Source organism: Geotrypetes seraphini, chromosome 2, assembly GCF_902459505.1.
Source record: "Geotrypetes seraphini chromosome 2, aGeoSer1.1, whole genome shotgun sequence".
NCBI classification, from domain to species: domain Eukaryota; kingdom Metazoa; phylum Chordata; class Amphibia; order Gymnophiona; family Dermophiidae; genus Geotrypetes; species Geotrypetes seraphini.
The window spans coordinates 380,567,524-380,594,717 of NC_047085.1; the positions used below are offsets into that span (position 1 = coordinate 380,567,524).

General features: G+C 45.4%; 1 protein-coding gene across 1 annotated transcript in view; it reads right to left on the reverse strand.

The window, feature by feature from the left end:
• Positions 1-27,194, reverse strand: part of KAT2B (lysine acetyltransferase 2B) — a 141,733-nt gene that overhangs the window by 18,326 nt on the left and 96,213 nt on the right. Inside the window, exons 14-16 of the mRNA XM_033932862.1 lie at positions 18,058-18,168; positions 12,076-12,219; positions 10,905-11,019 (exon numbers count right to left, since the gene is read on the reverse strand). Coding sequence (XP_033788753.1) covers positions 10,905-11,019; positions 12,076-12,219; positions 18,058-18,168 — 370 coding nt within the window. The remainder of the gene's footprint in view (positions 1-10,904; positions 11,020-12,075; positions 12,220-18,057; positions 18,169-27,194) is intronic.

Here is a 27,194-nt window from a genome sequence, read left to right on the forward strand (position 1 = left end):
GTCACATTTCTTAATCCTTATACACACACACTGGGAAAAGGTTTCAGTCACCACATTGTGTGAACCTCTCACCAGTGTCTCGCCCACAGAATGCCTCGCTCTGAAAGGTTGTTTCAGATCAGAAGCTGAAGCTCCCATTGTGATCTACTTTTGTCTACCAGAAGAAGATGTTCCTTTGTAAAAACTATAGGCCTGATATCAGCCCGCAAGGTTAGTGGGTTTTTGGTTACAGACAGCTATTCAATGCTGGGTCCTGTCAGTATTTCAGCATTCAACATCCAGGTGAACGCAATCAACTGAAATTAACCGGACATTGGCCAATATTCAGAACGGTGTCCAGTTATCTTAGCGGATATAGTTAGGACAGCCTTTTTAGTATCCTAACTCAATGGTTAACTGGTTAGCAGATTGAATATCATTGCTAACTAGTTATGTGCCAGCTCTGTCTAAGCTCCACCCCCAGACCACCTCGCCACTAACTGGACAGTGCCATGGCGGTCAGACGCAATATTTAGCAGCAGGTCAGCAGGGTTTAACCAAGCAGGAGCCTGCCCTAAATTTTGAACAACTTCTTCCTGCTCAATTTACTGATTTGGGTTTTAGGATTTCTTTCAGAAGCTGAAAAACATTATGGAAGCATTTTTAGAAAGCATTTCATGCACATAAAGCATGGATTACACATGGAAAATTGTTTTTATAAAACTGCTCAGCCATAGGCATTCCTGGGAGTAAAGACACAATGCATAGATGTATTTTACAAAATATGCATTTACACACACAAGACTAGATTCAGTAAATGGCACTCAAAAATTGGTGCTGAAAAAAAAAATTGGCACTCAGTGCCTCAGATTAGCATAAAATACTGCTTAAGGTACCCAAATATGGTTGCCAGAAAGTACGCCTTCTGAAACCAGGTGTAATTTCCAGCTCCTAATTTGGGCGTGCATCCTATAATACTGCAGGCAAATTTTAGGAATGCTCCTGGCCACGCCCCCTTTTAATTGTACTTTATGGGATTTGGGTACACATTATTATAGAATAGAACCTAGCAAGATGTGCACATATATCCAAATTGGTGCCAATTAATGCCAATTGGCTCGTTAGCCAATTTTGTTGAGCTCAAATCTTGGACTGATGTCCAAATATCAGTGCCCAACTTTATAGAGACAAACAAGCTTCTATGTGTTTTATAAAGACTATGGTAAACTGACAGCAATCGTGACTAGACTGAAACCACTCCACCGCTAATAAATATTGATAGCGTGGAGAATTATGCAGGCCATCATCATATACTTTTAATTACTTTCAATACTTTAAATTATTTTTATAAATCAGGAATTAAATATACTTTATAACTGATCTCAGCCACTTATCTTAACAGCTGGTCTGACCCGGGAGGAATTGACCCAACATGTTTCGCACATACGTGCTTTATCAAGGGTCCCCAGTGGCCGATAATGAAAGTATTGAAAGTAATGAAAAGTATATTTATACAGCTGATGATGATGGCCCGCATAATTCTCCACGCTATCAATATTTATTAGCGGTGGAGTGGCGGGGCTGAGGCAGAAGGTAACAAAAATTAATTGAAACTTTTTATCCAGATCATTGTTGGAAATAGTGCTATTTAAGTGAATATTGGTCTGGAATATCCGATATATATATATACAAAATTTTACATTCTGATTGCTATAGACTGAAACCATGACATTTACACCAGGCCCAGACGTTGGTGTAGATGGACAAGTATAATATCTGCACAGCATGACATATTTTATAAAGAACTCACATGTTTTAGTACTTTGCCCACATGTGGCATGCACAGAAGTGCACATGGTCCTGACAACAGGTAGGCTAATTTTATAAAAGCAGTTTTACGCATTGGAAAACATTACACCCATACAGTGCAAGCACACATGTACACCTTCTTAGGACAGGTGTATAGCTGTGCAATCGACATTTCTGCACTACTAGGGATCACTGTCAGAGTCTAATTTATACAGGAATATAGGTACCTCTGGTCAAACTGTATGTTTCAATGAATCTCTACGTGAACAGCAGCTGAAACAATGTCTACGTGGCAGTCTGCTGTTCCTTTTGAGGTTTTGTAGTGTACAATGTTAAATATCAATCCACTCAAAGATTTTTCAAACTATTGTTTAAATGTATATCATGCTTTATGAAGCAGCTTATAATACTTTTAAAAGACACAAGGGGAATCCGCTTGTCTGCTTGTTGGTTCCTGAAGTACAATATGGCAGCACTCGTCACTGGCTCACCCAAATGTGCCCTCTATTCTATTCTAATCTCTTTTTTCTTTTTTATATTCTTCACACTGTTTCTAATTCTAATTTTTCATACTGTTTCTGTGCTCTTTGTAATATACTGAACATTTCTTATCCCCTAGATAACTTAGCTTTGTTAGTGCAATGTTGCTGTTACACTACGCCCCACCAACGCGCTTCGTATCTTCCTCAGGACGGGGGAAGTGCCTTAACAACTACATTTTATTCATTCGCTTTCTCACGCTGCTTACAATATTTGGATCCCTCCAAAAATATGGCATAGATTTTTAATACTATTTTAGCCTGAGTCAATTCACATATACATCGATCCAATATAGTTAGACCTAGGCTGTATACAACGGTCCCATTCACTGTTTTCTATATATTTTTAAAGGTAGCCTCAGCCCCACCACTCCACCACTATGTTAGTTTGTCATTGCGGGAAGAATTATGTGGCAGCTCATCAGTGGCTGCCTATATGCATTTTTTATCAAAAATTCATTAGCATTTGTTTTATCTCAATGGTTCTAATATCATCCAATAAATATTTATGTTTTGCAAAAGCCAGTGTACTTAGCTTGTTCATTCAGCCAACGTCTGGGAGTCAAACCCGACATGACATGTACCTTTTGCAAAACATAAATATTTATTGGATGATATTAGAACCATTGAGATAAAACAAATGCTAATGAATTTTTGATAAAAAATGCATATAGGCAGCCACTGATGAGCTGCCACATAATTCTTCCCGCAATGACAAACTAACATAGTGGTGGAGTGGTGGGGCTGAGGCTACCTTTAAAAATATATAGAAAACAGTGAATGGGACCGTTGTATACAGCTTAGGTCTAACTACCGTATTTTCACGCAAATAACACGCACCCGTATAAAATGCGCACACGGATATAGCGCGCAGAAATCACGATGATTTGCACAAAAACTTTGATATACCGCGCTCACGGGTATACCGCGCATGCTGCCCGACGCTCCTTTCGCCCGCCCTGACTTTCCGTGCGCTGTCCCGACTCTCCGTTCACCCCCCCTGACTTCCGTGCACTGTCCCCCCTTGAAGGTCTGTCCCCATCCTGAAAGCCTGATGCCCCCCCCCCGACGTCCGATACATCCCTCCCCCCCCCCCGAAGGACCGCCGACTCCCCAACAATATCGGGCCAGGAGGGAGCCCAAATCCTCCTGGCCACGGCGACCCCCTAACCCCACCCCGCACTACATTACGGGCAGGAGGGATCCCCGGCCCTCCTGCCCTCGACGCAAACCCCCCTCCCCCCCAAGAACCTCCGACCGCCCCCCAGCCGACCCGCGATCCCCCTGGCGACCCCCCCACCCCCCACCTTTGGTAGTTGGGCCAGAAGGGAGCCCAAACCCTCCTGGCCACGGCGACCCCCTAACCCCACCCCGCACTACATTACGGGCAGGAGGGATCCCAGGCCCTCCTGCCCTCGACGCAACCCCCCCTCCCCCCCAAGAACCTCCGACCGCCCCCCAGCCGACCCGCGATCCCCCTGGCGACCCCCACGACCCCCCCACCCCCCTTCCCCGTACCTTTGGTAGTTGGGCCAGAAGGGAGCCCAAACCCTCCTGGCCACGGCGACCCCCTAACCCCACCCCGCACTACATTACGGGCAGGAGGGATCCCAGGCCCTCCTGCCCTCGACGCAAACCCCCCTCCCCCCCAAGAACCTCCGACCGCCCCCCAGCCGACCCGCGATCCCCCTGGCGACCCCCACGACCCCCCCACCCCCCTTCCCCGTACCTTTAGTAGTTGGCCGGACAGACGGGAGCCAAACCCGCCTGTCCGGCAGGCAGCCAACGAAGGAATGAGGCCGGATTGGCCCATCCATCCTAAAGCTCCGCCTACTGGTGGGGCCTAAGGCGCGTGGGCCAATCAGAATAGGCCCTGGAGCCTTAGGTCCCACCTGGGGGCGCGGCCTGAGGCACATGGTCGGGTTGGGCCCATGTGCCTCAGGCCGCGCCCCCAGGTGGGACCTAAGGCTCCAGGGCCTATTCTGATTGGCCCACGCGCCTTAGGCCCCACCAGTAGGCGGAGCTTTAGGATGGATGGGCCAATCCGGCCTCATTCCTTCGTTGGCTGCCTGCCGGACAGGCGGGTTTGGCTCCCGTCTGTCCGGCCAACTACTAAAGGTACGGGGAAGGGGGGTGGGGGGGTCGTGGGGGTCGCCAGGGGGATCGCGGGTCGGCTGGGGGGCGGTCGGAGGTTCTTGGGGGGGAGGGGGGTTTGCGTCGAGGGCAGGAGGGCCTGGGATCCCTCCTGCCCGTAATGTAGTGCGGGGTGGGGTTAGGGGGTCGCCGTGGCCAGGAGGGTTTGGGCTCCCTTCTGGCCCAACTACCAAAGGTACGGGGAAGGGGGGTGGGGGGGTCGTGGGGGTCGCCAGGGGGATCGCGGGTCGGCTGGGAGGCGGTCGGAGGTTCTTGGGGGGGAGGGGGGTTTGCGTCGAGGGCAGGAGGGCCTGGGATCCCTCCTGCCCGTAATGTAGTGCGGTGTGGGGTTAGGGGGTCGCCGTGGCCAGGAGGGTTTGGGCTCCCTTCTGGCCCGATATTGTCGGGAAGTCGGCGGTCGTTCGGGGTGGGGGTGCGAGTGGTCCTGCCGGGGGGGGGGGGGGATGTAACGGACGTCGGGGAGTCGGCCGGGCAAGAGGGCTTGGGCTCCCTCTTGCTCCGATCGTGGATGCGGGTGTGGGTGGGAGCGCGTGCGAGCGGTCGTTCGGGGTGGGGGTGCGAGTGGTCCTGCCGGGGGGGGGGGATGTATCGGACGTCGGGGAGTCGGCCGGGCAAGAGGGCTTGGGCTCCCTCTTGCTCCGATCGTGGATGCGGGTGCGGATGGGAGCGCGTGCGAGCGGTCGTTCGGGGTGGGGGTGCGAGCGGTCCTGCTGGGGGGGTGAATCGGGCGTCGGGCGGGGTGGGAACTATGTTTTAAAACTTTGGTATACCGCGCTCACGCATATAACGCGCGAGGGGTATGCGCGGTAGGTAAAAACGCGTATAACGCGCGCGTTATATGCGTGAAAATACGGTATATTGGATCGATGTATATGTGAATTGACTCAGGCTAAAATAGTATTAAAAATCTATGCCATATTTTTGGAGGGATCCAAATATTGTAAGCAGCGTGAGAAAGCGAATGAATAAAATGTAGTTGTTAAGGCACTCCCCCGTCCTGAGGAAGATACGAAGCGCGTTGGTGGGGTGTAGTGTAACAGCAACATTGCACTAACAAAGCTAAGTTATCTAGGGGATAAGAAATGTTCAGTATATTACTTGAAAATGAATTAGAAAGAATGATAAATTATTGAAATGACTAAGAAAACATATGGAAGAGATAAAAATTCAATGAACTGAGATTTTGGAAATGACTTTAAAGATATTAGCATATTTATTTATTTATTAAAGAGCACAGAAACAGTATGAAAAATTAGAATTAGAAACAGTGTGAAGAATATAAAAAAGAAAAAAAGAGATTAGAATAGAATAGAGGGCACATTTGGGTGAGCCAGTGCTGCCACAATGTTAAACATCACTAAAAATATGGCGATAGTTTGTATAGTCCTTATTCCAGTATATGTCCAAAATTAGTAATGAAAAAATGTACTGGATAGGAATCTTAACCTCCCAGACTCGTGAGTGAGTGAGTAAATGAAAAAGCCTCAGCCCCACCACTCCGCCGCTGTATTATCTTATTACTGCGGGAAGAAATTACGTGGTGCCATCATCACTGGCTATTTCATTCTTCTATTATTTGATTAATAATTTTGCTTAAGTAATATATTTAAATAAATAATTTAAATTAATTAAAAATTAATTGTCTTTATTTTCAAATGCTTAGAGGGCTGCTTGAAAGGGCCCCTGATTGTTAAAAGTAGACAGAACAACAATCACAATCTCTAAGCTTAGAAGGGTCAGAGTATTTGTTCAACTATGGAATTGACTTCACTGACCGACAGAAGACCTAACCACTCACTACACAATTTGTCCCCAATTCTATAAACTGCGCCTAAAACATAGGGCTCCTTTTACTAAGGTGCGCTAGCGTTTTTAGTGCACGCTAGCGTTTTTAGTGCACGCAGCAGATTATCGAGTGCTAACCCCGCACTATGCGGCTAGAACTAACGCCAGCTCAATGCTGGCGTTAGCGTCTAGCATGCTCAGCATTGTAGCGTGCTATTCTGTGCGTTAAAACCCTAAAGCAGCTTAGTAAAAGGAGCCCATAGTTGCCGAACGCGAGGCATATATCAATCTTAAATTAGGCACCATCTATAGAATCGCACTTAGCGATGCCAAGAGTAGACTTAGGCACCAGTAGGTGTTTGAACCTTAGGCACCCCCTATGCCAGTTTTCTTAGCCTAAATACCAGCGACTAAATCCATTTTAGGCACCCGCTCGCAAAACACGCCCAAGATCCACCCCCAACTACACCCACTTTCTGGTAGGTGCCTACCACCCAATTAATTTTAAATCAATTATGAGGTGCTAATTGCTTGTTAAAGGCACCAATTAGGCTTTTTAAATAATTAAGTTAGGTGCCTAACTTTAGGCATCTTTTATAGACTCAGGGCATTTGTGCCTGAACAAGACTTTAAAAAGTAGTAATGCATCAACTGCTAGGGATAAAATATGATTATTTTATTTTAAAAATTTCTATACCGTTTACAGCTAAACGGTTAACAAGATATACATACATAGTTTTAAAATCTACAGAAAAGTGTTGTTTTGTTATGTACTACATAAAGGCTGTACCTGCTTCTGTTCAGTTAGGGATTCAATAAAATATACAATTTGACCAGAGGTTCCTAAAATGTTATACACAATCATATGTTGCCTTTATTTGAATAGGCACTTTTTCAGACTTTTCATATTATAAAATTAGATTCTATGTGGCACCATGTGTTCATAGAAGAATCATCTAACATGCCTTTATATATGCAGATATTTGTGGGTTTTGTTAGGCAATAAAAGCAAGTTACATGCAAGGCCTTTGTAGTTTTCTGCAGCAACTCACTGGTAGATTTTGTGCCAAGGAATAGAAAAATATAATATTTGTGGGATTCTATTTTATGGCCCCCTTTTATCAAGCCGCATTAGGGTTTTTTATTGGCAGCCAATGTGGTAAAAGCTCCAATGCTCATACAATTCCTATGAGTGTCGCAGCTCTTACTGCAGTGGTGGTTGATTTTAAAAACAAACAAACCCTAATGCAGCTTGATAAAAGGGAGCTTATTTGACTTAACTCTACAATACCTTTTTAACTGAAAATCTTTCAATTACAAAACATGTTAATTTCAAAAACAAAATAGTGGTCTAACTTATGCCAAGTACACTAAGATGATATTTTCAATTTTTTTCTTGGTGCTTTTTCTTCTTAATAAAAATAAATTTGCTCATGCCTTTGCTTTGTCTGTGAAAAAATTCTCATGAACTATTTAACCTACAGCAACTAAATCTACAGGGTAGGTACAGCAAGCAATTTTCAGAAGAGATAAATTTATATAAAATCTAGGACTATGGGCAATATTCTCCAAAACCTTATTTCTGGCTGAATAGAGGGAAAAATCACCAGCATTGGCCCCCAGCACTATGTTGTTGTTATGATAGAGAATGACACTGGTCTAAGAGACATTTGGAGCATTCAGATTAAGCATCAAATTACTGTGTCTTAATGGCCACAAATTTGGACTTGGAGGATGAGATGTACAGTGTCTGCATCTATGAGACAAACTTGTTTTTTTCTGTTACATAGAGCATTATGGACCCCTGGTTCGGTTACAAAAATTAGATAGTTCTAAGTCTAATAGATGTTGGCAGGGACTTTAGATCATTTATTATTCTATTGTCCATTTATTATGGCTTTTTGGAAATCAATTTGGGGCCAAATTGTTTATTAGAAAATCCAGTGACATTGACCTATGATACTATATTATTTGGCATGTCAATGAGGGCAAAGAGTCAGATATCTTCGAACAATAATAAGCTTTTGCTTATAATGACAGGGGTTGCCATACAACAAATTACTTGTAACTGGGAAAACTGGAATAGACTGAATTATAATTTTTAGTGGAACTAATTGTGTCATATATATAAAATGGAAAGAGTAATAGCTACACAGCAGGGGTATTTAAGAAAATTTCAAGATGTGTGGGAGCCATTAACAAAATATTGTAAGGAATAGATGCCATTTTTCTCTTAAATTTATAAGTTTAATATTCAGGGAGGGGGGGAATTTTAGTATATCATCTTCTATATAGGATATTAAATATCTGTTATGAAAGGGTGGGAAGGGAGGGAGATAAGGTTATATGATTTATATTATTGCTGAATATTAAGTGATATATTTAATGTAAAAATGTTTTAACTTGTTTTCACACTTATTGTAAGTTTGAAAATGAATAAAGATTTTATTAAAAAAAAAAAAAAGAGAGAATGACACGGGGACAAATTTTTCCCCGTCCCTGTGGGAACTCATTTTCTTGTCCCATACTAGAGAGTTATTTTCCTGCCCCTGCCCTGTTGCTGCAAGCTGTGTCCTCATCTGCACAAGCCTCAAACACTTTAAAATCATAAGTGTTCGAGGCTTGCGTGGCTAAGGCAGAGCTTACAGGAATGGGGCAAGGACAGGGAGAGTGACATAACTTACAGGGACGGGACGGGGAAATTGAGTTCCTGCGGGGACGGGGAAAAATTTGTCCCCATGTCATTCTCTTCTATATGATAGACCCATATGTTTTGATAAATAATACTGACACCTTGTGGTTACTATGACTACTGCAGCTTGCAAATAAATAATAGGAGGTTGCATATCAATTCTGAGAGAAAACATACTTTCTTTACTTGTTCCTTTTCTTCTTATACAGTTTTATCTTTTCTCCTTTTCCCCTCCTTGCTTAAAACACCCTTCTCCCCTCACTAAGATGCCTCTTTTCCCTCTTGTCCACTTTCATTCACTATTTTCTCCTTGCTCCTACTGTCCACTCATTTCTCCATTTATCTCTTCTCTATTTGTCCTCCTTACCCCCTTCATTCCATTAGCCTTATTTTGCTATCTGCAATGCTTCTCTTCCCCATTTTCACACCTGCCAGCACTCCACAGTTCAGAAAGAATAGAAAAAGGTATGCAAGCTGGTGGCTGTGGTAGTGCTAGGAAGCTGTGATGGAGGAGGAGGGGAAAATAGGCCAGGTAGTAGCAAAAGGAGCAATGAATAAGCAAGTAGCAACCACAGAGCAGAAAGCTGCATGTTGAGTAGTGGCAGAAGGAACAGGTGGTGTCCGCAACAAAGGGTGCATTAAGCCAGATGGATAGCAAAGGACAAGCACAGAGCAGTTGATGGATCACTATCGCTACTACAGCAGGATGAAAATGTTTTCTAAGCAGATGTGCATTTTCCAAATCCTGTAGGAAAAAATCAGAAGCCCTGAATACAATGCACCTTCCACATACAATTCTTTCCTAAAATTTGTAGTACATTGTTCACAGAACTTTGGTACCTATGTTGTTTACTCTGCATAACTTCCAAACCCATTAGTTCTGAAAAACCTTAAAAAGATAACAGTTTCTGTCAGGCATATATCACTTTTGTAAGAAGAGATCAAGAAGTATCATTTCCAATAGTTTCAGTTTATTCTTGTGCATTTTCTTACAACACAAATTATATTAAATTGCACACATGTGGACCTCAATTGAAAGAAAAACCAAACACAACAACCTATTTTGTGCCCTGCAACTAAAACAGAAAGAAACTTTCTAACTTGATGTTTCACTTTACTTGAAGCCTCAGTAATGCCATCACTACTTTTCTTCTATAGACCATATCTATAGTATTTTTTTTCAATGACAATAATGCTCATGAAATACAATCACAAAATAACAATTACATTTGAAAAACAGTATTATTTAGGGCTCAGCACGATTTACTGCAACCAGCACCCACCTCCTATTCAGAGAGGAGGCATAAGCTTATAAAAACTCAAACTAACCAATCAGATGAATCTTCTCCCTCTTAGGTAGCAAACATATATCAGCCATGACTGCCTGAAACAGGTCATTACAGACTCGATAGTTTGGAGTCTTTGCTTTTTAGTTTTATTTCTGAAGAAGACTATGTAGTTGAGAGCTTTGGGCTGCTAGAGGTAAATCCCTGAAGTGACAGCCCTCCAGATTTTAGTTTGAGCAACAGCCAGTAAAATCTAAGAGCTTCACCCTAAAGAGGATTTTCAGAACTAGGATAAAGCCAGAACATAAAACATTTTCTGCACTAATTAACCCATAAGCTTGTCAACCAAAGTCCCCTCTTGTCCATCGCTTGACACAATGGACTCTACACGATGTACAGTACAACTCGCTGAAGATTTTATGTTTCAAACATATTTGGATTTCATCCAGTTTATTTTAATCAGACTCTGGGATAAAATAAATCTTGCATTTTTCTTTATCTCCAGAATTGATATTTTGATAGACCACAGTAAAAATCAGACCTCCTAATGTAGTAACTTCAAGCAGTTGCCATCTTGGATGCATATGGTACTTTGATTTCAGATCAGTTAGCGTACTGCCATACTGTTAATGACACAGTGTGAGGGAGGGTGGTACATACTAATTCCAGGAATGCTTTCTATAGGGATCTGTCGTACTCCTTCCTTGAAGCAGGAGAGTCCCGGGTACACCTTGCGAATCTGTGCTTGCTTCCTTTCTATCAGCTTTTTAATGATCTGTAATGATACATTAGAAAGAGGAAAAGTATTTAGCTATGACATAGACCAGATTATAGGACGAGTGCATCTTTTATGGTTATGAATCCAACAAGATTAAGATAGAGGCTCAATATCCAGCCTCCAAAAAGGTATAAAAGTAGCATGATTAAGATTCAAAGACTTAACGCTGTCTACCCCAAATGATGCACAAATTTCAGAAGCAGTCCTTCCCTACTGCGAAGGGCTGCTTGTCTGGCTTTTGCATTAGAAAACAGCACAAATTTTCAGAGGGGAGGAGGGGGTTTGGGATGTAATTCTATTGGTGCTGGGGTTTGGTTTTTTTTTTTATTGTAGGGGTTTTGGGGAGAGGGGGAGGATTATTTTGTGGGTACTATACAACAAAAACATTGATGGCTTGGCCTATATGCTCTGTAGTTAGTTGGCTGTGTGTATTTTCTGTTCGCATTGATTGTTCATTGACTGGTTGCCATCAATAAAAATTGTTTGAACTAGAGGACAGCACAAATCTTATTGGTTTTATTTTTTGTGAAACTGTATTCTTTGTTGTGCTTGACTGGAATTCTTTTCTGTCTTTTTAATTAGTTTGGACATCACTTGGACCTTTTAGAGAGTCAGTTTAGCAGGTTCTCTTCATAAACAAATAAAAAGAGAGCATGGCATTTGTTATTATTGTTATTCATTGACTTGATATACCACCTGTGTCAATTAAAGATCCAGGCGGTTCACGTATAATAATAAAAAATTAAAATTCTAGGAAAGGAACATCCATCAACAGACACATGCACACTGTATAAGCAAAACAAGAGCTCCTTCCTGGTCCTCCACAGGAGGGGTCTTAAGCACCTGGGCTAATCGCAGTCTTAGGCCTCCTTCCCTGTGCATCCTATAAAACTCTGTGCTGACAGTATCAAAAGGACTGTTCCATCTAGTGATACAAGCAACAAAAATTCCTTTTACAGTAAAAAAACAAAAGGACCGATTTTTATCTAATACTAACAAGATCTTTAAGTAAATTTGTATCATTACTTTCTTGCAAAGTCCTGTATGACTTACCTCCTTTTGTTTTTTAATGATGACAGAAAACTCGGTGTAGGGTATCCTTGGATTTAGCTCACATCCCATTAAGGTAGCCCCTTCATAATCTTTGATGTAGCCCACATACTTTGCTTTTGGTACCTTTATGTCTTTGGAGAAACCCTGTAACAGAAAAAAAAAACCCACATTTCAGCAATATTCTTATTAGCTTTTCTAGCAGTACCCTCAGTCACAATTACTGAAACAATTATGAATTAGCTATTAGCATACTTCCCTCCCTTAGGCTTTCTCTTCATAGCCATGCATTTCGCACAGCTTTTCAAGCAAGAAATAGTATCCCCTCTGAAATATTAATTGACACACAGCCTACTCTACTCAAAGTCAGCTACTGCTTCTGTAAAGAAGTTGAAACAATAGCCTCAAAATCACTTAATACATAATTCACTTAATACGTAAAGTAAAATCAAGACACCTCCATCCACTGTTACTTGAACTGCTTTTCTCTCTTATACACAGTGCTCCCTTCTTATATCCTTCTCTATTCTTACCCTCCCAACCCCCATCCAAGTACTACTGTTGTCATGTATTTTCTCTCCCATAACTTCCCACAACACACATTTCTCTTCTTGCTTCCTCTTCCTTTCATCCCTCCCCCTTCTTTCTAAGTTCTTCTGCTTCAAAACAGATATCATTGCTCCTCTTGGCAAGTAGTTCCAGCTGCTAGCAGCAGGAGCTTACAATTCCCTGCGATTGCTCCAACTCTTTACAATGCTCTTGTGTTGAAAGACAGAGATAGGGATAGAGATGATGAATAGCTGAAGCAGTCATGGGGATCAGAAATGTGGCTCAGAGTCCCTGTGTTACTGAGGCCAGAGGCGGGAGAGTGAAAGTTGAGAGCAGTGGTAGTGGACTTGTAGCAGAAATGGTGCCAGTTATGGCTGTGCATGAGAAGGATGGGATGTGGCAGCAGCATTACCATAGTAAGGATGGTATCACTTCTGTCAGATGGGAAAGGGGAGACAGAGGAAGAACCAGTATTATATCAGGACATATGGGGGGGAAGGGTGAAACAAAAAGGGGAAGCAGGATGGCAAGCAGAGGAAGAGAGGATAATGAATGGGGCAAGAACAAGAAAGAAAGGAAAATGAAAGTACACTTAAAGTGAAAACCCTTAAAGTAAGGAGAAGAAGATAAATAACCTCATTAGTTGGGGAAGAAGAGATACTGAAAGGGAAGAAACCCAGAAAGGAGGATGGGATGGAATACAAGATGAAGGAAGAGAACAGCACAGAGGATGAATGGAATGGAGAAAAACAGAACTATGGACAGAAAGACCACAAACGTGCTGGGTCATATGAACTGAAGGGTAAGGAGGAACAAAATGGTTATGGAAAATGAGATAAGTGAATGAAAAGTCTGGGGAATAAGGAGCAAAAGACTGCAGAGGGGTGAGAGGTTAAGAAAGGTACAGAAGATGGAGGAAGAGAAACTGAAGGAGAACTTGTGTTATGGGAAAAGGGGCAAGATGAATATAGAGGAAGAGGAAAAAAAGGATAGTGGTTGAGGCAGGAAAGATAAGAGTGAAGATATACTTGTGAGGGAGAGAACTACAAACCAAAGAAAGGGCATGAAATGAAATGACAGATAAAGACAAGCAGACAGCATTCAGATGGGGATAAAAAAAAGTAGTTAGGTACAAAAAGGAGAAATTTCATAGTTCACAGCTCAAAATTTGTTTTAATATACCACAAATAAAACAGTTATCTAAAAGCTGTACAAGTCCCTGGATGAGATTCTGCAGAACTGCTTGTCCAAACCAGCTATCCTGTCTGGAATTTTGCTCTAAAAAGTAGTGAGTGGCAGGGATATAGCCATGAGCGGGCTTGGCCCACTCAGTTTGGACTCAGGTTCACCCATTCAGTAGCAGAAGGCTTGGACAACACCAGCGTTGGGGTGCAGGCTGGACTCCCATGGTCCCTGCATCTCCCTCCCTTCTCTCTATCGCTTCAATGGGTCAGTGGCAATGATTGCTATACACTCTCTACTGTTAACCTGAAAGCCTCTCCTCTGCTGCATCCTGCCCCCTCTGTGACAACTTGCTGTTTCTGCTAGGGCAGGAAGCAGCAAAGAAAAGATTTCTGGGTTAGTGGCAGGGACCATGTAGCTATCATTGCCACTGACCCGTTGAAAGAGAGAGTGGGTGGGGGATGGGACAGAAGGATGCTACATGCGGGATGAGAGGGGTGACAGAGGGACAAGTGTTGGACATGGGGTGAAGGGTAGGAAGGGAGCGATGCTGCAAAGGGGTGGAGAGAGGTGAGAAAAGGAAAATGTTGCATATGGGATGGAGGAGAGGGAAAGATACTGTATGGAGAGGGGCGAGAGAGGGACAAACGTTGGGGCATATGGGTGGAGGGAATGGAGAGATGGTGCATGGGGAGAGAGGGAGTCATGTTAGACATTAAGGAGGACAGAAGGAAAGGAGCGATGTTTGATCCAGGGCACAAGGGAGGGGGAGAGAGATGGTGGCTAGTCAAGAGAGACAGAAATGTTGCACATGGCAGAGAAAGGGAGAGAATGCTGCATGGGGGAAGGGGGAAGAGAGATGTTGGACCTAGAGTACAAAGGAGGGAGAGAGAAAGAGAAGTTAGACCTAGGGCACAAGGGAGGGAGAGAAAAAGAAACGTTGGACCTAGGGCACAAGAGAGGAAGAGGGAAAAAGACGTTGGTCCTAGGGCACAAGAGAGGAAGAGGGAAAGAGATGTTGGCCTTAGGGCACAAGGGAGGAAGAGGAAAAGAGACATTGGTCCTAGGGCACAAGGGAGGAAGAGGAAAAGAGACATTGGACCTAGGGCACAAGGGAGGAAGACAAGAGACGTTGGACCTAGGGCATGAGGGAGTAAGAAGAACAGAGACATTGGACCTAGGGCACAAGGGAGGGGAGGGATATATGTTGGACATAGGGGTATAAGAGAGAAAGAGAGAGCTACACAGCAGATGGAGAAGGAACAAAGAGGGTGATATATCCAGGAGCAGAATGGAATGATGGAAAGATGTTAGACAATTGAAAAACTTCAAGCTGTTCTTTCGATATATTAAGGGGAAACGACCCGCGAAGGAAGCAGTGGAACCGTTGGAAGACCATAGAATAAAGGGAGTGCTAAAGGAGGACAAAGAAATCACAGACAAACTGAACATATTTTTTGCATCTGTATTTACTGGAGAGGATATACACAGCATACCGGAACTCATCAGGCTATATGCTGGAAACGAAGATGGGAAACTGACAGGGTTGACGGTCAGGCAAATTGATAGGCTTAAGAGCGATAAATCCCCGGGACCGGATGGCATCCATCCGAGGGTCATCAAGGAACTAAAACGGACAATAGATAAACTGCTTTAACTAACAGCCAATCTGTCAATCAAATCGGGAAAGATTCCGGAAGACTGGAAAGTGGCGAATGTTACGATGATCTTCAAAAAAGGTTTGAGGGGAGATCCAGGAAACTACAGAACGGTGAGTCTGACCTCGGTACCGGGAAAGATGGTAGAGGCGCTAATAAAGGGCCGCATCATTGATCACCTTGACGGACACGGTTTATTGAGGACCAGCCAGCACGGTTTCAGCAAAGGCAGATCTTGCCTGACGAACTTGCTGCACTTCTTCAAGGGTGTAAACAGGCGTTTGACAAGGTTCCACATGAACGACTACTTTGTAAAATTGCAAGCCATGAAATCGAGGGTGAAATATGTGGATTAAAAACTGGCAGGAGCATAGGAAACAGAGTGGGGGTAAATGGACAATACTCAGACTGGAAGAGTGTCACCAGCGGGGCTGCTGCAGGGCTCGGTGCTTGGACCCGTGCTCTTCAACATCTTTATAAACGATCTGGACATTGGTACGATGAGTGAGGTGATTAAATTTGCGGATGATACGAAGTTATTCAGAGTAGTGAAGACACAGGGGGATTGCGAAGATCTACAAAGTGACATAATCAAGCTCGAGAAATGGACATCGACATGGCAAATGAAGTTCAACGTGGATAAGTGCAAAGTGATGCATGTTGGTAACAAAAATCTCATGCACGAATACAGGATGTCCGTGGCGGTACTTGAAGAGACCTCCCAGGAAAGAGACTTGGGAGTTCTGATTGACAAGTCGATGAAGCCATCTGCACAATGTGCTGCGGCGGCAAAAAGGGCGAACAGAATGCTAGTAATGATAAAGAAGGGGATCACGAACAGATCAGAGAAGGTTATCATGCAACTGTACCAGGTCATGGTGTGCCCTCACCTGGAGTACTGCGTCCAGCACTGGTCGCCGTACAAGAAGAAGGACACGGTACTACTCGAAAGGGTACAGAGAACAGCGACTAAAATGGGTAAGAGGCTGGAGGAGTTGCCGTATAGTGAACGACTGGAGAAACTGGGCCTCTTCTTCCTAGAAAAGAGGAGACTGAGAGGAGAAGTGATCGAAACATTCAAAATACTGAATGGAATAGGCTTAGTATATATTGTGGTATTCAGCCTATGCCTGCTAGAAGTATCCCCAGAGCAGTGCCCAACTCAAGAGCAGACACTCTACAAACAGCTCAATTTAAACCCCAAACTTAACATTTTGATGACTTTCCTTCTTTGACCCCTAGAGGGAACGGGAGAGCAGAGTTGAGGTTTCTCAACCCCCACACAGCTCAAGTTTAGTTTCCAGCAGTCACCTGCAGGCTGGAAGCAGAAACAGCCAGAAAACCTTTTCACCTGAGGGTTTGGGGCGTGGCTGCAGGCCACCAGAGAGCTGAACAGTTAGAGGGACAGAAGGAGAAGCAGCAGCAAGAGGAAAGGCAGAGAGACTCAGGGTTGAGAGCTCTGAATGGCAGTGAGCAGCTGGAAGGTATGGAGCTGACCGAGGCTGGTTTGGAGCCACCTAACTTCATGCCTGAAGATTTCCAGGACATGGAACTGGAGCCATATGCTGAGCCACGGAATGGAGTCCTGCCAATGGAGGTTTGCTGGACTGAAGGCAAGTAATTCAGATTGCCTAAATGCTTTACTTGAACACTGCTTAACTAAGCTGATTAAATGTTTTTGTGGTAACCCTGAAGAAGGTGTGGTGCTTGGAGGCACCTCTAAGAACTGTAAAAGAATTGTTTTAAGATTTTGTGGGTTTTTTTTTCTTTTCCCTCTGGGTGGGGGAAGGGCTGTTACCAGTCACAGGCAGTGGGGAATGCTCCACGTTTTCTGTGGTGGGATTGAGGGCCTATGATTGGCGAATTGCGACCACGCAGAGCACACTCCCTGGCCAGCAAGTAAACTGCTGGGGCCTAGTGCCATAGCACTAGCCCAGGCTGAGGATATCAGCCCAAAAGACTGGGTTTTTTTGAATGTTTGAAAGTTTGGACTGGAGAGCCAGCAGCAGCTTTGGGAAAAGCTTGAATTATGTGTTTTTGAACTTTATTTGACTGACATTAACCCAGAGACTGTTTAGCAGTGTATTTTCTCTCACCACTGGTACCCTAGGACCCCTTGCCCTGAGGCTGCCGATGACAAAGTAGACAGACTGTTCACACTCTCCAAGGTAGGGAGAACGAGAAGACACTCTCTAAAGTTGAAAGGGGATAGATTCCGTACAAACGTAAGGAAGTTCTTCTTCACCCAGAGAGTAGTGGAGAGCTGGAACGTTCTTCCGGAGTCTGTTGTAGGGGAAAACACCCTCCAGGGTTTCAAGACTAAGCTGGACAAGTTCCTGCTAAACTGGAACATACGCAGGTGAGGCTGGACTCATTTAGAGCACTGGTCTTTGACCTGGGGGCTGTCGCGTGAGCGGACTGCTGGGTAGGATGGACCACTGGTCTGACCTAGCAGCGGCAATTCTTATGTTCTTAAATACTGGATCATGGGAGATAGGGCAGGAGAGAAGAGAGAAGGGACCGAAAGAGGTCAGGTTACAAAGGTGGGGAGGGAAGAAAAGATTCACCCAAGGCGATGTACAACAAGCAGACTTACCTGTTTCTTGAAGTAACCAATTGCGTATTCATCTGCATAGGTGAGAAAATTTAGAATGGTATGTTTGATGTGGTATTCCTTCAGGTGATTCATGAGGTGAGTCCCATATCCCTGCATAGAAAAGGTTCAGAAACTATAAAAAAAAACAGCAAACCTGTGGCCCACCACCAAATTTTATACAGCCCGCAAGACCTTGGGACGTACTCGTATATACAGAAAACAGTACATACAAATGTCACTAGACAAAGGTTTCTTGTCAGTGGAACCATTGCAGGATACAATAGCAGGACAGGACTTGTTTGACAGTGTTAGCAACAGTTAGGAAAGACAGAAGTATATAATAATGTACCATTCAAGCAATAATTTATATTCATTTAGTCATCACATTGAGTCATGCTGGCAGTGAACTATATGGCAATAAATAGAGAATCTTCCTATCTTTTTTTGTGGCCAGTGATCCTCAAAGCTATCAATATTTAATCAAAATGGACCTCAAATTCCACAAGGAAATTATAACTCTGAGAGAACATGTCTCCACTAAAGAGTTAGTGCTTATAATAGGTCTGATCTCCGGAAAACAGACTAGACAGAAAAACTCCCACCTCCTTAACTGAGGAAGAAAAAAAGTCTCTAACCAAAAAACCGGGCCTCAAAGATTACTCCAATAATTTCATGAAGGGGCACTGGGCACAAAAATATATGACTAAGGTTAAACAATTTAACCCAGTGTACTGTAATAAAGCAGCTCGGTACATCTAGTAGGGGAGGAGATGTGAAAAAATGGCTCCATAGACAGGAACAGAGACTGATTTTTGAACTGAGAACTCTGGAGCCAGATCATCTGAATACAACTATTGAGTGGAAAGCCTTTTTAAAATGATGATGGTATCTAACATCAGCTATAAATACTGCATGGTATAGCCCATGATTTGTAAGAAACTCTATGGGGGCTCTTTTGCTCTAAGCCTGTGGAGTGGAGCAGTGAGTGCTAGGACGCTAGATATAGGTGTTCTCAGAAATAATGTGCTGGCAGGATTATATAGTTGCCCTGGACCTCCGCTTTTGATTATTTGCCATGTTTTTGACCCTTTGCTATGTCTGATTTTTTAGTATCTTTTTTGCTTGAACCTCGTTAAAGGGTTCTATTGTCAATTTGGTTAAAAAAAAACTTTGTCATTGTCCGACCCTTTAAAAAACTTTTGCTGCCAGTTTTGCCGTTAAAGTTTCTTAGTTCCCTGTTTGGGTGGATCCCATTGAATTCTGTGCCACTTTGATGTCATAGTTTGTGCCGTCTTTTTTTCAGCAGAGCCGTTCTCTCACTCCTTGCAGTCTGTAATATGAAGAGGTTTCTCCTGATGTAGCTCAATGAAACAAGGGCTTGCAAGGACTCTTGTAGAGTTCTTTGAATATACCCTGGTGAATTGTTCTCAAGATGGTGGATTACAATCTAAGGTTGATCGATAGAGGACAGACTGTGATATAATTGCCTGTGTGAAAGCTAAGTAGGGTTTTTTTTTTGTGGTTTTGACTTTTTTGCTATTTCCTGTACTGTTTGCACATTACGTCTGAAGATGCCAGCCTGCATTAACAGTCGTGGACACTCGGGGACTGTTCCTTTGGGAGTGAGGCTTGCTTCAGATTTTATCCAGAACTTAAGCACAGATTGCAGGACCCTGAGGGCCGGAGTGGGTGCCGGTTGCATTTTTGGCTGAGGGAGCCATTGCAAGGGACATCCAGATCAGGGGCAATGGTCGCCCTCTGAGCGGAAGTGGTCAATCAACTGGCTGGAACTAAGATCATCTGTCTTGTGCTCCAGAGTCTGGAGACCTCCCTGGAAGACAAAACAGTCACGTTTTTTTTCAGACAATGCCATGGCAGTGACCTATGTCAACAAGCATGGAGGCACCAAGAGTGCTCCCTTGAGAATGGAAGCTGAGGTCATCTTCAAGCTCTCTCAGCCACACATGTGGCAGGAGTGGACAATGTTCAGACCCACTATTTGAGTAGGCAGACCCTGGATCCCAGGGAGTGGTCTTGGTTATAAAAAGTGTTCAACAGTATTGGGCGTCGATGGGGACATCTCACATTTGACTTGATGGCATCAGCGGCCAACAAGCGTGGATGCATTAGTTCGGAAGTGGCCGGAGTCAGTCTGCTGTATGTATTCCCTCTTTGGCCCATGACAGGTTGTGTCATTTGAAGAATAGAAACTTACCAGGGTTGCTCCAGACTGGCCATGGCAGCCATGGTATGTGAATCTAATGCAGCTGAACATGGACAGAAACCTCAAGCTACCTCTTCATCCAACTCTTCTCTCTCAGGGTCCAACTGCCTTGGAGGATCTGGAACAAATTGGGCCTTAGAGCACAGGGTCTAGTCAGAGGTGTTCATTGCAACCCTACTCGGGTCCAAGAAATGAGCGACGGTCCACCAAGGCAAAGGCTTGGAAAATATTTCAAACTTGGTGTGACAATAGAAGAGTGGAAACCTTTCAAGCACCAGTGGCAGCAATCCTAGATTTTTTTACAGGTCAGCCTAGAAAAGGACCTGATGGTCTTGTCTCTCAGCTCGCAGGTCTATCATGAGTAGATAAGGTCCCTTTAGCTTATCACCTGGATGTTTCCAGGCTTTTGAGAGGTGCTAGAAGCTTAATATGGTTCTCAAAGCCCTCTGTCAAGCTCCATATGGGCTCTTATAGGGGGCATTGCTTACAGTGAAGACGATATTTTTAGGGACTATAGCCACAGCAAGAAGGGTCTCAGACTGCTGGCCTTGTCCTGTAGGGAGCCTTTCCTCAGGTCTGCTGAAGTCAGGATATCGCTGCATATGATACCTTCCTTCTTGCCGTAAATAGTCTCGGACTTCAACGTTAATTAATAGGTCCATCTGCCTGTATTCAGTTCTATGGGTTAGCCAATGAGGGAGGCCGGCTTCCAAAGCTTCCATCTCAAGATGGATTAGCATAGTCATTTCTCCTGCATACATCAGGTGTGGAAAACAACCCCTGATGTCTTTGAAGGTGTACTTCACTAGGGGTGTGGCTGCCTCATGGGCAAAGTCCCAGGCTGTTCTGCCTTTGTAGGCCAGCAACATGGTACACCCTTCATATCTTTTACAGGGTTGATGTAGCGGCTCGCCTGGACACAATTTTTGGGTCCTCAGTGTTAGTAGCTGGCTCATCTATCCCACCCTGGAATCTGGACACTGCTTAGATATGTCCCACTAGTTCCAGACTGATGTGCCTCTTCCATTAGAAAGAAAGATTAGGATCTTACTTCAATAATATTCTTTGATAATCTTGTAAAGAGGCACATCAGTCTGGAAGCCTGCCCTGTCATTGTTCACTATCGCCTGCTTGGTGTTTCCTAAGTGTACCTAGTGATAGTGGACTAACTGCCTTAGGCAGGTGTATGTCTTAAAAGATGTTTGCATTTCCCTATTAAGTAGGGTTGCAGAGTGAATAGTTCTTACGATATCCATAACTGTTAGTGTGAGTTGTACTCAAGTAGGTGGCTTGTTTATTCCACCTTGTTTTTGTGATTCAACTTTAAATTTATCAAGTTTCTTACAGAGCAGAACAGAACATAATTTATTAATTGGGATGATTCCCCATACTCCTTCCCTTCTGTGTATTCTTTGTTACAGTGGTATTCAATTGCATTGGTACAAACTGAGGCGCAACAGCATAGCCCACTGAGAAGGGAGGCAGAGCTGAAGAAAATGATTGATGCCTTCTGCAAAGAAACTTGCCACCTACTAGTATCAAACTGATGTGCTTCGATTATCGAGGTAAGAACCTAATCTTTCTTTATACCTAAGTACACTACCCATAAGTTTCAGAACTTTTAAACTCTTTATTTCCATCTTCTATATAAGATGGGAATAAAGAATTTAAAAGTTCTGAAACTTATGGGTATTGTAATTGCTTTGGACATATATATAATTTTTTTTTTTCATGAAGAGATTCACCCAAAGCAATTACAATACACTGAATAGTAATCAAGTACTCTTAAGTATTTTCCCTCTCTGTCATTGCAGGCTTACAATCTAACTGTGGTACCTGAGACAATGGAAGGATTAAGTTATTTGATACTGCGCTGGTATCCGGACAGTGGCCGTTGCTGACTATCCGGATTCTAAAGTGATTGCTGCTGCTGTCATCGGAACAACAAAACAGATAAAGATAAGACTGCCTTTCTGCTTCTCCTAACTTTAGCTGGACAGAGGACTGAATATCACTGCTGAGTAACTCTGGGGAACGCTCTTGGTTTGCCCTTGCATTGCCCTGACGCTATCTGGATAGCCCCAAAGTGGTCTGTAACAATCATCAGCAGTATTAGCTGCATGTAATATTGCATCACCCAAAGGCAAAAAGCACAGTTACTTACCGTAACAGGTGTTATCCAGGGACAGCAGGCAGATATTCTTAACGCATGGGTGACGTCACTGACGGAGCCCTGGTACGGACACTTTTAACTAGAAAGTTCTAGTTGGCCACACTGTGCATGCGCGGTTGCCTTCCCGCTCGACGGAGGAGAGCGTGGTCCCCAGTTAAGATAAGCCAGCTAAGAAGCCAACCCGGGGAGGAGGGTGGGTCGTAAGAATATCTGCCTGCTGTCCCTGGATAACACCTGTTACGGTAAGTAACTGTGCTTTATCCCAGGACAAGCAGGCAGCATATTCTTAACGCATGGGTGACCTCCAAGCTAACAGAGAGGGAGGAGGGATGGTTGGCCATTAGGAAAACAAATTTTGTAACACAGATTGGCCGAAGTGCCCATCCCGTCTGGAGAAGGCATCCAGACAGTAGTGAGAAGTGAATGTGTGAACTGAGGACCAAGTTGCAGCTTTGCAGATCTCCTCGATGGGCGTGGAGCGGAGGAAAGCCACAGAAGCAGCCATAGCTCTGACCCTGTGGGCCGTGACAGCACCTTCCAGTGAGAGACCGGCCCGAGCATAACATAACGCAATGCAGGCAGCAAGCCAGTTAGAAAGCGTCCGTTTAGAGACAGGGCAACCTAGACGGTTAGGGTCGAAGGACAAAAAGAGCTGAGGGGACGAGCGGTGAGCCCTGGTACGGTCAAGGTAGTATGCAAGGGCACGCTTACAGTCCAGCGTGTGTAATGCCTGTTCCCCAGGATGAGAATGGGGCTTAGGGAAAAAGACAGGTAACACAATGGATTGGTTGAGGTGGAAGTCCGAGACCACCTTGGGAAGAAATTTAGGATGGGTACGCAGAACTACCTTGTCATGGTGAAAAACCGTGAAAGGTGGGTCAGCGACCAGTGCATGTAGCTCACTAACCCTCCTGGCAGAGGTGATGGCAATGAGGAAAAACACCTTCCATGTCAGAAATTTGAGTGAAGTTGTGGCAAGAGGCTCAAATGGAGGTTTCATGAGGGCTGAGAGAACCACGTTCAGGTCCCAGACGACTGGAGGAGGCTTCAGCGGTGGTTTGACATTGAAGAGGCCTCTCATGAACCGGGAAACCAGGGGATGAGCCGTGAGAGGTTTTCCGAGGATAGGCTCATGAAACGCAGTGATTGCACTGAGGTGGACTCTGATTGAGGTAGATTTGAGGCCAGCGTCGGAGAGAGAAAGCAAATAGTCCAGTATAGTTTCTACCGCCAATGAGGCGGGATCGTGATGATGAAGTAGACACCAAGAGGAGAACCGGGTCCATTTCTGATGGTAACATTGGAGGGTGGCCGGTTTCCTGGAGGCATCCAAAATACGACGGACAGGCTGAGACAGGTTCTCTGGAGAGGTCAGCCCGAGAGAAACCAAGCTGTCAGGTGGAGTGAGGACAGATTGGGATGCAGTAGAGACTGATGCTGTTGTGTAAGTAGAGTAGGAAACACAGGAAGAGGAATGGGCTCCCTGGAGCTGAGCTGGAGCAGGAGGGAGAACCAGTGTTGGCGAGGCCACCGAGGAGCGATGAGAATCATGGTGGCTCTGTCCCTGCGGAGTTTGAACAATGTCCGCAACATCAGAGGTAGTGGAGGAAAGGCATAGAGGAACCGATCCGTCCAGTCGAGCAGGAATGCATCCGGGGCCAGACGGTGAGGAGAGAAGAGTCTGGAACAGAACTGGGGCAGCTGATGGTTGTGAGGAGCTGCAAAGAGGTCCACTTGCGGAGTGCCCCAGCGCGTAAAGATGGAGCGGAGTGTGGGAGGATCCAGAGTCCACTCGTGAGGTTGAAGGATGCGGCTGAGATTGTCGGCCAGGGAGTTCTGTTCGCCCTGGATATATACAGCCTTGAGGAAGAGACTGTGGGCCGTGGCCCAGGACCAGATGCGGATGGCCTCCTGACAGAGGAGGGCCGCCTTGCTTGTTTATGTAGTACATGGCGACCTGGTTGTCTGTGCACAGAAGAAGGACCTGAGGGTAGAGAAGGTGCTGGAAGGCTTTGAGAGCATAGAACATGGCTCTGAGTTCCAGGAAATTGATGTGATGTAGACGCTCCTGAGGGGTCCAGAGACCCTGAGTGCGAAGATCTCCCAGGTGAGCTCCCCACGCATAGGGGGAGGCATCCGTGGTGATGGTCATGGAGTGAGGGGGCAGATGAAAGAGTAGACCCCTGGAAAGATTTGAGGAGTTCAACCATCATTGAAGAGATTGCTGAAGAGACGATGTCACAGAGATGGGATGAGAAAGAGGATCCGAGGTCTGTGACCATTGGTTGGCTAGAGTCCACTGAGGTGTCCTGAGGTGGAGTCGTGCCAGAGGAAGTACATGGACAGTCGAGGCCATGTGGCCTAGGAGGACCATCATCTGCCGAGCTGGGATGGAGTGATGAAGGAGCACCTGACGACAGAGATGGAGCAGGGTCCGTTGTCGGTCGGCGGGAAGAAACGCCCTCATCAGAGTGGTGTCCAGAACTGCTCCAATGAATTGAAGTCGCTGTGTGGGAAGCAGATGCGACTTGGGGTAGTTGATCTCGAACCCCAGAAGATGGAGGAAAGAGATGGTGTGTTGTGTGGCTTGCAGCACAAGCGGAGACGTAGGAGCTTTCACCAACCAATCGTCCAAGTATGGGAACACCTGGAGGTTGTGAGACCTGAGGAAGGCCGCCACCACAATAAGGCACTTGGTGAACACCCTGGGTGATGATGCGAGGCCAAAGGGTAGCACTTTGTACTGATAGTGGCGGTGCTGTACCTGAAATCGGAGGTAGCGACGTGAAGTCAGATGGATTGGAATGTGAATGTAGGCCTCTTTGAGGTCTAGGGAACATAGCCAGTCGTGTTGAGAGAGAAGCGGGTAAAGCGTGGCAAGGGAGAGCATTCTGAACTTTTCCTTGACCAGACACTTGTTGAGGTTCCGGAGATCGAGGATGGGACGGAGGTCTCCTGTCTTCTTGGGAACCAGGAAGTAGCGGGAGTAGAATCCCCGACCCCTTTGGTCTGGGGGTACCTCTTCGATGGCATTGAGAAGAAGGAGGGATTGGACCTCCCTCAGGAAGAGGGGGGATTGAGAGGAGTGAGAAACAGACTCTATGGGAGGATTGTCCGGTGGAAGAGTCTGGAAATTGAGAGTAGCCGTGGCGAATGATGTTGAGGACCCACAGGTCTGATGTGATGACCTTCCAACGGTTGAGGAAGAGTTGAAGACGTCCTCCTATCGGCTGAGGAAGAGGCAAGGATGGTGGGAGACTGGCTATGCCCTGGAGAAAAGAGTCAAAAGGGCTGAGATGGTTTTGACTGCGGGAGAGGCTTGGTCGGTGGGTGAGACTGTGAACGTGCCTGAGTCTGGTGCTGCTGACGAGGCCGGCAAGACTGTTGTTGTTGAGGCGGGTTGAGAGGTCTGGCCGAGAACCTGCGTTGATAGGAAGACTGCTGTTTGTAGGGGCGAGCAGGAGGAGTTTTCTTCTTAGGTTTGATCAGGGTATCCCACCTGGTCTTGTGTGCCGAGAGTTTCTGGGTAGTTGAGTCCAGGGACTCCCCAAAGAGTTCATCACCAAGACAAGGTGCGTTGGCTAGGCGGTCTTGGTGATTAATATCGAGGTCAGAAACTCTCAGCCAGGCCAAGCGCCTCATGGCAACAGAGGTCAGCTCAAAAGAGTCATAAATGGAGCGCACCATAAATTTCCTGAGTTGGAGCAAACTGGAAAGTTGTTGTTGAAAAACCGGGACCTTGCGTTCAGGGATGTACTTTTGGAAGGAGGAGAGTTGTTGCAACAAATGCTTCATATAGAAGGAGAAGTGGAAGGTGTAATTATTAGTTCTGTTGGCAAGCATGGAATTCTGATAAAGGCGCTTGCCAAATTTATCCATCGTTCTGCCCTCTCTGCCAGGAGGAGTAGAGGCATAAACACTGGAGCCCTGGGTTTTCTTTAAAGTGGACTCCACTAGAAGGGATTCATGGGGTAGTTGAGGTTTGTCGAACCCCGGGATAGGAATGACCCTATATAAACTATCCAGTTTTCGAGGTGCACCCGGTACCGTGAGAGGGTTTTCCCAATTTTTGTAAAAAGTTTCCCGTAAGATGTCATGGACGGGTAACTTTAAAAATTCTTTGGGGGGTTGTTCGAAGTCCAGGGCGTCAAGGAAAGCCTGGGACTTCTTAGAATCGGACTCCAAAGGGATAGACAGAGCTGCCGACATTTCTCGTAGAAATTTTGTGAATGAGGACTGTTCAGGTTTGGAATTGGTATCGACCATCGATGGTTCCTCGTCTGTTGATGAAGCCTCATCCTCGGTACCGGGTGGGGATTCTTCCCATAAGTCCGGGTCCCTGACGTCGGTATGCGCGGGACGGGACGGTGGTGCAGATGGCTCAGTATGGCGAGTCTTAGAGAGGGATTTGCCAGAGCGCATCGAGACGGTACCGGGGGAGGAAGATCGGTGCCGGTCCTGGTCTCGGGGGGACTGGTGTCGGTCTTGATGTCGGGGAGGGTTGGCATCAGAGCGTGGTTGCACCGGAGGATGAAGAGGTTCAGCCGCGAGTACCGGCATGGAGGTGTTCAACGGTACCGATGGTGTCGACACCGGTAGTGTGGTGCGAGGCTCGGGCCGGTCCGGCACCGAAAGGAGTGGGGCCATCAGTGTGGGCAACAAGTGCTGGAGTTGTTGTTGTAGTTGCTCCTGTAGTTGGGTTTGGAGTATGGCCGCAATGCGGTCGTCCAGAGGGGGCAC